Source organism: Salmo salar, chromosome ssa16, assembly GCF_905237065.1.
Source record: "Salmo salar chromosome ssa16, Ssal_v3.1, whole genome shotgun sequence".
NCBI lineage: Eukaryota > Metazoa > Chordata > Actinopteri > Salmoniformes > Salmonidae > Salmo > Salmo salar.
The window spans coordinates 8,187,364-8,198,008 of record NC_059457.1 but is presented as its reverse complement, the minus strand read 5'-3'; the positions used below and the strand labels follow the sequence as shown (position 1 = coordinate 8,198,008).

The 10,645-nt window shown below is 39.9% G+C and overlaps 1 protein-coding gene across 1 annotated transcript in view; it reads left to right on the top strand.

The window, feature by feature from the left end:
* The first annotated feature begins 508 nt into the window (after positions 1 to 508).
* LOC106573113 (kit ligand) overlaps positions 509 to 10,645 on the top strand; it is a 54,513-nt gene continuing 44,376 nt past the window's right edge. Inside the window, exon 1 of the mRNA XM_014147823.2 lies at positions 509 to 778. Coding sequence (XP_014003298.1) covers positions 764 to 778 — 15 coding nt within the window. The 5' untranslated portion in view covers positions 509 to 763. The remainder of the gene's footprint in view (positions 779 to 10,645) is intronic.

Below are 10,645 nucleotides of genomic sequence, written 5' to 3'. Positions count from 1 at the left end.
TATTATCCCATAGGCTGTTGAACGAACCATGGCGGAGTTAAGCTTACAAAAAGACGGCATTACTCTTTCTCTCTATAGCTGAGACAGGGAACTGTCGATGTAGTGGCGCCCCCTGGTGGCCTTGACTGAGGGTGGGGGTCGCCCCCTTACCCACACCCTTCCTTGGGTTGCCCCAGCCCATGCAGGGAGCTGGCTGAATGCGTGGCGCCCCCTGGTGGCCATGGGCGAGGGTTAGGACCCCTCCGGGGGTTGCCTCCCCGTCACTGGGCCCTCTCTCCTTGGGGCAGGGAGCTGGCTGGATGAAGTAGCACCTCCTGGTGGACGCAGGTGGGGGTCAAAAAAGACCATAACAAGCATTTGAAGAAAGCAAGTGAAAATTACAAGTGTTAATGCATGTTCCTGGTAAGACGATTTGAACCTTTTGGCATTCCATATAGTAGAGCAGCAGACGGGCGGGAACGGTTCCTGTGGGCGGCACTTGAAGCGCGCATAAAAGGTGTTGCCCTGTAAAAAAAAAAAGCCATCAACTCACAATGTTCTCGCAATGAACTTTCATGCGCACGCTATGATGTGTGCATTTGGATACCATACAACAGAGCTTATTGCAGCAGTTTTATGCGGTTTGATATTTTTTTCCCTGTTTGGATACTACTGACTGGGGCATTGGATATGTGCACGCGGGATGATGAAAACCCCTTTCCTCCCCGCAGAAGTAAGATAAAATAGGGTTTCGAATACATTGGATTTACTCCTCTCGTTCCATATGAAGAAGTCAAAAGTAAGTTAACATCGGAATTGAACATTTCTTACTCACTTTCTTGTTATAGGCTGTCTTATTTTCATGTCCTTTTACGCCTGGTGCGGTGCGCGTATTCGAGTGGCAGGTGAGAAAACGAAAGGTGTGAATTGTCCTATTTCTGTCCATAGATTTTGAGAAGTGTACATAAATATCATTGACATGAAGCCCGTTCCTTTAGTGGTCAGCGTCTTTGGAAACGTTTAAGTTAACCACCTCACTCCCCATTTTTCCAATCCGGCCAAACAGAATATGCCAACGGTAATTATGTGTGGGTGTCCGAACCGATCAGGCACCTAATCATCCTAGATTTTCTCATATCGTATCACAGTAACACACAAATGACATTTAGTGGCCTATTTGCCTGCACATATCCCATGATGTGTGCAATGAGTGCGCCCCTGTTGAATTGTGTGCAATGATGTACCATCTTTTCGCGTGTAGGGCCTAATCGTTTTCCTTTCATGAAATCACTGTAGTTTGTGGTTTAAGGTTATAACCTTAAATAATAAGCGGTGATAAACATACTGTAAGTTCATGTCAGTATATGTACAGTATTTTGATGTGCCATGCGCTATGCCTATTGGTTTTTGGTTTGGGGGTACATGAGATGAAAGTGTAATACAGGCTATTGGTTTTTGCACACTATATATACACTGCATTAGGAAAGTATTCAGACCCCTTGACTTTTTCCACATTTTGTTACGTTACAGCCTTAATTCTAATATTGATTAAATTACTAGTTTTCCTCAATCTACACACAATACCCAATAATGACAAAGAGAAAACAGGTTTTTAGAATTTTTAGCAAATTTCTAAAACAAAAAAATATTAATTACCTTATTTACATAAGCATTCAGACCCTTTGCTATGAGACTCGAAATTCAGCTCAGGTCAATTCTGTTTCCATTGATCATCCTTGAGATGTTTCTACAACTTGATTGGAGTCCACCTGTGGTAAATTCAATTGACTGGACATGATTTGGAAAGGCACACCTGTCTATATAAGGTCCCCCAGTTGACAATGCATGTCAGAGCAAAAAAGGAATGGTCTGTAGGGTACCGTAACATTTCTGCCGCATTGAAGGTCCCTCAAGAACACAGTGGCCTCCATCATTCTTAAATGGATTAAGTTTTAAACCACCAAGACTCTTCCTAGAGTGGGCTGCCCGGCCAAACTGAGCAATTGGGTGAGAAGGGCCTTGGTCAGGGAGGTGACCAAGAACCCAATGGTTACTCTGACAGAGATCCAGAGTTCCTCTGTGGAGATGGTTGTCCTTCTGGAAGGTTCTCCCATCTCTGCAGCACTCCACCAATCAGGCCTTTATGGTAGAGTGGCCAGATGGAAGCCACTTCTCAGTAAAAGGCACATGACAGGCCGCTTGGAGTTTTCTGAAAGGCACCTAAAGGACTCTGACCATGAGAAACAAGATTATCTGGTCTGATGAAAGCAAGATTGAACTCTTTGGCCAAGCTTGAACCCGATGCACCCCATCCAACCTGGCAGAGCTTGAGAGGATCTGCACAGAAGAATGGGAGAAACTCCCCAAATACAGGTGTGCCAAGCTTGTAGTGTCATATCCAAGAAGAATCGAGGCTGTAATCCCTGCCAAAGGTGCTTCAACAAAGTAAAGGGTCTGAATACTTATGTAAATGTGATATTTCCGTTTTATATATATATATATACATTTGCTAAAGTATCTAAAGTTTTTGTTTAGTCATTATGGGGTATTATGTGTATATTGATGGGAAGAAAAACAAAAACTATTTAATTAATGTTAAATTAAGGCTGTTATGGGGGAAAAGTCAAGGGTTCTGAATACTTTCCAAATGCTCATCTTTAGCAATGTTTATGTCATTTTTACATCAATGATGGGGAAAATTGTTGTACTTCAGTATTCTACACAGCCTCTCAACATCCTGTTTGTGAATAGCCTATCAATATTCAGGCCGTTTATTTATGTAGGTCTACAGTGGGGTCTGAAATTATTGACACCCTTGATAGAGATAATCAAATAATGACCATATAAAATAAATAATTCAAATCCTGAACTGTATTGTATGCTCAAATTGGGAAATAATTGTATACTAATACAATTGCGCCAGAGGGATTTTGTTTAACAAATAATAAAACATTCTCAAAGGTAGGGGTCAAAAATGACACCCACTAAAGATAAATTATCAATGAAATATTGAAGTTTAGTATTTGGTCCCATATTCCTAGCACACAATGACTAAATCAAACTTGTGACTATATAGACTTGTTGGATGCATTTCCAGTTAATTTTGGATGCGTTTCAGATTATTTTGTGCCCAATAGAAATTAATGGTAAATAATGTATTGTCATTTTGGAGTCACTTTTTTTTATTATAATTAAGAATACAATTTGTTTCTAAACACATCTACATTAGTGAAACCATCTCTTTCTCTGAGCAATTGTATAAAATAATACCATTTACCCTTTTTATTTGCATACAACACAGCTCAGTATTTGAATTATTTATTTTATACAGTCATTATTGCTCATCTTTATCAATGGTGTCAATAATTTCGGACCCCACTGGGTGTAGGCTTATGTATGGCAATGTATGTATTATGTCTAATGTACAGTCTCTTTTTTTGTTGTTGTAATTTCAACAGTGAAACAATAGAGTAAAATACTGTTATTAATGTAGATTGCACTGCATTATAGGTAACATTCGGGAAAAATACTGTTAACTTTAATTGGAAGCCAGCTGTAACAATTACTCAAACACTTTCTTTACAGTAATAGCTTATGCCTACTGTAGATTAAAATGATCCGTTTCAGGTGCCAACCTCATGCTGTCGAGTGAGACACATAAAGCTCAGACTATTTTAGTAAATATCTTCTTGAAGCGTCTGTGGTGGAAGAATATTTTCAGCAGCTGCTGGGTAGGTACCTTGACTTGTTTCTAAGTATCTTTATTGAATTGAATTACTGCATGTTTTCTTAGCTTAGCTAGCTAGCTCAAGTTGACACATGCCATTTTGGTCTGCTCTAAATTGCTCATAAATATCTTGCTGTGTGACCTAGAAAAGCATCACCTCCTAAATGACAATGAACCGGTATGTTTTCACCATTACTACAGAGAAATGGCATGTTTCTAGCAGTTCAAAAGATGTGACCCATATTACTGGCACAACGTTTTTTGGGGGGCTTGACGGGCCACATTTTGCACATAAACCGTGGGCTGTACTCTAAAGCCGCCGCTAATGACCAGCTGTAGCCTGTCATAGTGTCGCCGGCGGTAGCTAGTAACATGGACTCCAAAATTCCATGTAATGTTACAGTATTAGTAAACATTCACTTTATCAGTAGTATGTAAACATTTGGTGGAAAAGAAAGGAAAATGTGAGTCTGGTAAATAATCTGTGGGATTGTGTAGGCTACAGGAATGTTTTATTAGTTAGCAAGGGTTTGAACTATGTGTATCTAGCTCTCGATTTTGTTCAATGACTCCATTGATTTCATAAACTATACTGGATATATGCTGTAGGTTCGAATCAACCCAAGATGATGAACCCTGAAGATGGGACAAAGTTCATGAAAAGGTGGCCCAGAACAGCAGGCTTTTTCTCATCCCCTACATTGCCCCATTGTTCCAAGAGTTTACTGAGTTTGAATGAAGAACTTTAGCGAGGTAAATACACACACACACACACACACACAACACCAGTTTGATATGTCCCTTGTCACCTTTGTTTTTGCCCACAGATTAACTGCCATGGTGCCCTGCCTCTCATTATATTCTTTCATTTTTCTATACTTGTCCTAATTAAGGGTGAGAAGAACTAACAAATCAGAACTGAGGATGATTGTTAGAGTCCCATGAGGAACACCTGATGCTGCGCTGACTTCTCTCCTGGATGCTCTCCTGCCCAAACTGTCCCGTTGTGTGTTTCACCTCCTCGGAAACCCCTTACCCATAGTAGTTGCCCCTGATTATAGATCTAGGATTGTACCAAATCCCAATTGTTAACTCCTACTCCCTTTCCCTCTTTGTCTCTCTCTCCCCCACAGGCACACAATATCGTTTTTAGATTAGTGATGCTCTTATTTGGTTACATGCGTTAACTGTAACTTCTATTGTCAATTATGTTCATTTGTTAATGTTACCAGTATCAATAAATGTATTTTATGTTAAAATGTATTGTTTTTCTTACTTTTTGATTTTAGGGAAAATGTCACTGTAAATTTACAGCATTATCCTAGCATTAGAGTTGCCAGATTAATACGGTAATTTTGCTTCACAGCAGAGATGCTATAATATATTTCACAGTACTATTTTCCTTACTGTAAAACATTACAGCATCCATGTAAATTTACAGCAGGGATGCTGTATGTTTTTACAGTAAGGAAAATGGTACTGTGAAATATACTACACTATTAAGCAGGCAACTCTGGTGCTAGGATAATGCAGCAGCTTTACAGGGAAAGTTTATACAGTGTGTTTCTAAGACAATTTTCTGCTCTGGGACATTACAGTTGATCCTACCATATCAAGTTTTAATGTCACATGCACAAGTACAGTGAAATGCCTTTTTTTACAAACTCAAAACCCAACAATGCAATATTCAATGTATTACAAAAAAAACATGAAATGCACAATTAAGTAAGCATACTAAATACAGGAAATATTAACGTCAGTTCCAATAGCATATTTACATGTGCATGGATACTGGAGTGATGTAGATATGTATAGGGGTAGGGTGACTAAGCAACAGGATGTAAGATAAACAGAGTAGTAGCTTGCATGTGAGTGGGTTGTGTAGAGTCAGTATAAATGTGTGAGTGAGCAAATTATGGAGTGACATGTGTAAATACTTAAATAAAAGGTCAAAGATACCAGGTAAATTTGGTCCATGTAGCTATTTTGTTAGCTATTTATCAGTTGTATTGCTTGGGAATAGAAGCTGTTCAAGATCCTGTTGGTGTCAGACTTGATGCACCGGTACCTCTTGCCATGCGGCAGCACAGAAAATAGTCGATGGCTTGGGTGATTGGGGTCTTTGACCATTTTCCAGGCATTCTTTTCACACCACCTGTTAGAGGTCCTGGATTCGTGGTGTCATCAGCAAACTTGATAATGGTGTTGGAGTCGTGCGTGGCCACAATCGTGAGTGAACAGGGAGTACAGGAGGGGACTGAGCCAACACCCCTGTTGGGTACTTGTGTTAAGGGTCAGCGTGATGTTGCCTACCCTCACCACCTGGGGTCGGCCTGTCAACGTTCAGGATCTAGCTGCAGACCCAGAGTCCTTATCCTAACTTTCCTTGTATCCAGACTTGGAAAATGAGCCTAACTGAAATCAGGTGTTTCTCACTTTCACCATAGCCTACAGCATGAACTTTACTGTAGCCTAATCCTTTAGTCAGTAAAACTTTTCTCTGATTCAGTTAGTATAATTGAACTTATACTCACATCTAGACTTGCATTCCTGTTTCTTATTCACACAGAAACTTCAGCACAGAAACTGACAAATACATTATGCACGCTGTGAAACTTTGCACCCTTTGGTAGGCCTATGATGGACAGTCTATCCAGTGTTCTCTGGTTAAATTAAAGTATTATATAAATCCTGATAATTCATAGTAACACAAATGTTCTGCCTGTTCCATGTGTGGAAGCACTTATTGGCAATGTCCTGCTAAAACGGGTTATATCAATCTAGAGTACTGTATCGCTATCGTTTGGAACAAAACTTTATTGACTCCAATGAGCCACTCATAGTTTTGACATTTGTATGGTACCTCACAGAAAAGAGGGAACATTCCTCTCTTTCATTTCCCTTTTTCTTGTTTTTTATCAAGTGAGCTACAGTAATAACATATTTAAAAAAGAATCCCATTGTGCAATAGTCTGCAGCTGCTGCTGAAAAATAAATATAGCTTTTAAAGTATAATACGACACAGGATGTGTGAAATGTTTGGCTATCAAGAAAATAATGTGTGAGGTGCGTAACTTTGAGCATTTCTAAAAAGCAATGCACATCGACAGATATAAGCTACACATACTGTACCTCCTAGGTTGTTTTTTATGTCTGCTATTAAACATATCCATGACCACCTTCCTCGAAGGTCCCTCAGTAGTCAAGGTTTCCAAGACCACAATAAGGCTGGGTATATCAGTTTACTTTAATGCTCTTAACCCCCATTCACAGTCTTGACAGCAGACCGTAGGGGGCTCCAAGGTCTCCTTAGAAGTGAGGGTCCCAGGGCACCTGTGGAGACACCGGGGGGTGCAGAGAGGGGTCACACGCCGACAGCCCTGTTTGTATCTCTGCTTTACGATGTGCCCCCTGTGGAGAGCCGAGCACATTTAGGAAGAGTTTGTGATCTAGCGGAGGGGGTCAATGAGGCTATGAATTGAGTGAGATTTTCCCCTCAGATATACAACCTTTCGGTGGGTTAGAGACTGCGGAAGATGACACTACCCCCATGCCGCAATTAGGTCAACCTTCAAGGGGATGCTTTTTGTTGTTGTTGGTCAATGTCATAATTTACCAGGCAACAATTCAGAGGGCTAAGCGTCTGGAAAGTGTTAGGGGCAAGCCACAAAACATGGCCTGAGTGAAAGAAAGTGGTTCAACTAAACAGTCCAGGTGATTTTTGCATGATTGCCAGTGAAATGGAATGCTGCTGAGGCTGTCTGCATCCCAAATTACACTATATTCCCCATAAGAGGAAAGTAGTGCACTATAAAGGGAATAGGGTGCCATGTCTCCTGAACTCTAGACTCCACATGCCTGAGAATGCTAGTAAAATGGGTCAGACTGGATGATCTGTAAGCAGCTCAGGTATGCTAAATCAACAAGTGTCCCTGCTGAGACTAACAGCATTATTGTCAGTCATGACTTTTGACCATACATTCTACCCACAGACTGGTATTAGAGAGGCATATCACGATCGAGGAACTCTTCGACCAGACTTGAAATACTTGTGAAGCACCGAGTGGAATCTTTGTTGTCCCTTTGGCCTAAAGCAAAACAAAAGCCTGACTGACCAGCAGCATGTTTGTAGGAGCCTGTAATGCTCTGCCAAATACAGGGGATAGGCTCTAACAATCACCTGTAGGGCTATACAGTTGAAGTCGGAAGTTTACACACACCTTAGTCAAATACATTTAAACTCAGTTTTTCACAATTCCTGACGTTTAATCCTAGTAAAAATCCCTGTCTTAGGTCAGTTAGGATCACCACTTTATTTTAAGAATGTAAAATGTCAGAATAATAGTTGAGAGAATGATTTATTTCAGCTTTTATTTTTTCATCACATTCCCAGTGGGTCAGAAGTTTACATAAACTCAATTAGTATTGGTAGCATTCCCTTTAAATTGTTTAACTTGGATCAAACGTTTCGGGTAGCCTTCCACAAGCTTCCCACAAGAAGTTGGGTGAATTTTGTCCCATTCCTCCTGACAGAGCTGGTGTAACTGAGCCAGGTGGGTAGGCCTCATTCTCAGATTGCACCCAGCATTACAGATTGCTCTGAAATCATTTATGTAGTTAGAAACAGATAAGATTAGCATTCCTGCAACATTATTTTGTTTAAATATAATTTGATCTCTGAGATATTAAGTTAATTGATTGCACCCAAATTGGCCATTTTAATTTATACGATTCATATAATATCGGATAAATATAGTACCCAACATCCGATTTGGAACAAACTTTTTGCTAACTATGAGTAAGATATGGTCAAAAGCCAACCACGGACCCCCCCACACTCCACGTCAAACCCACCTGAACAACGAGTAGACAGTATCAGTACTCTGTCTGACTAGTATGGAGCTGCGGCTCTGAGTATTGTTTCTTCATCCTTTGTAATGTATTCTCAGTGAATTTGGTGATGTATTTTTCCCCTGTTCAGAGAAATTAAAGAAGTTGTTAGATTTATGTCCTATCCAACAGCCTGATATTACCAGGTTCTGACCACTAGGTGGTGTTGTTCCTGGCAGTAGGTGATTTCTTTTTTTGTAAAGGGATAGTTCACACAAATTACAAAATGACCAATTGGTTGCCTTACCCTGTAAGTAGTTTATGGACATGGGATGACAGCAAGCCATGCATTGGTTTTGTTTACCTGGCCACTGTTTCAAATGCAATGTTTTTTGCATTTGTGGCACAAATCCAATGCAAGTCAATGGTACAGTGCCTACAGAAAGTCTACAACCCCATTCTTCATATTTTATTGTGTTACAAAGTGGGATTAAAATAGATTTAATTGTAATTTTTTTGTCAAGGATCTACACAAAACTCAATTTTTATTAATGAAAAATAAAACACTCATATGCTGTACATTGATTAGATAGGTATTCACCCCCCTGAGTCAATAAAGCAATAAGGCCCGGGGGTGGGTACAGCTAAGGGCTGTTCTTAAGCACGATGCAAAGCGGAGTGCCTGGATACAGCCCTTAGCCGTGGTATATTGGCCATATACCACATACCCCCGAGGTGCCTTGTTGCTATTATAAACGGGTTACCAATGTAATTTGAGCAGTAAAAATAAATATGTTTTGTCATACCCATGGTATACTGTCTGAGATACCACGACTTTCTTCCAATCAGCATTCAGGGCTAGAACCACCCAGTTTATAATACATGTTAGAAACACATTTGACAGCGATTACAGCTGTAAGTCTCATAAGAGCTTTGCACATTTAATTATTAAAAAAATTATTCAAGCTCTGTCAAGGTGTTGATGATCATGGCTTAAGTACAATTTTCCAGTCTTGCCATAGATTTTCAATCAGATTTAAGTCAAAACTGTAACTTGGCCACTCAGGAACTTTCACTGTCTTCTTGGTAAGCAACTTCAGTGTAGATTTGGCTTTGTGTTGTAAGTTATTGTCCTGCTGAAAGGTGAATTCCTCTCCCAGTGTATGGTGTAAAGCAAACAGAAGCAGGTTTTCCTCTAGAATTTTGCCTGTGCTTAGCTCTATCCCACATTTTTTTCATCCTGAAAAACTCCCCAGTCTTTGCCAATGTCAAGCATGCCCATACCATGATGCAGCCACCACCATACTTGAAAATAAGGAGGCAGTTACTCAGTGATGTGTTGGATTTGATCCAATATAAATACATTCATCAAATAAAACTGTAGTATATACTATAGTAATTCATGTAGTGTTTTTGCAGATTGTAGTATACTGTAGTATTTACTGTAGTATTACTTGGCAGACATCACTGTAGTATTTGCTAGAGCGGTTTTGTTTTATTTTCTTTGACATAGAAGTGGAGGCTTTCTCCTTTAGGAAACCTGAAGCAAAAATAGCATATTTTTCATAACCTGTAGGTAGAACTGGGGTCTGATGGATAGTTATTTTCTATAACCTGAAGGGAACACAATATATGGTCTATACTTCGCATGTAGGTTTCTCACTTATAGGTGGCACAAATTGTAATATGGGGGAGGGGGATGTGCAATATATTTGTAATTAAATACTCTCGTGAATGTACCAGCCCCCTCATTATCTCAACCAATCATGGCTAGGAAAGATTCTGTATTTTCTCCATGGCTAAGCAGCTTCGTGATTTCCAGTGAAGTAGTAATGTCTGTCTTCCGCCTCATTTCCATTTGTAGGCGTGTGACCATCAATGCAAATTATGAGCCGAATCCAAACTCAGATGATTGTATTTACACTGCGTTTTCACATTAGACATGCATTGATGTCAACAGTAGATTTGCATTAGAAGTAGGCACATCTAAAGTTAGGGTGTGATTATATATATGTACGAGGCAGAGAACAAGCCGTTGGATGTATAGTTAATTATGTTTACTTTTCCCTTGTGGCTGTGGATAAATCCCCCACTGTCTATGACACTGCT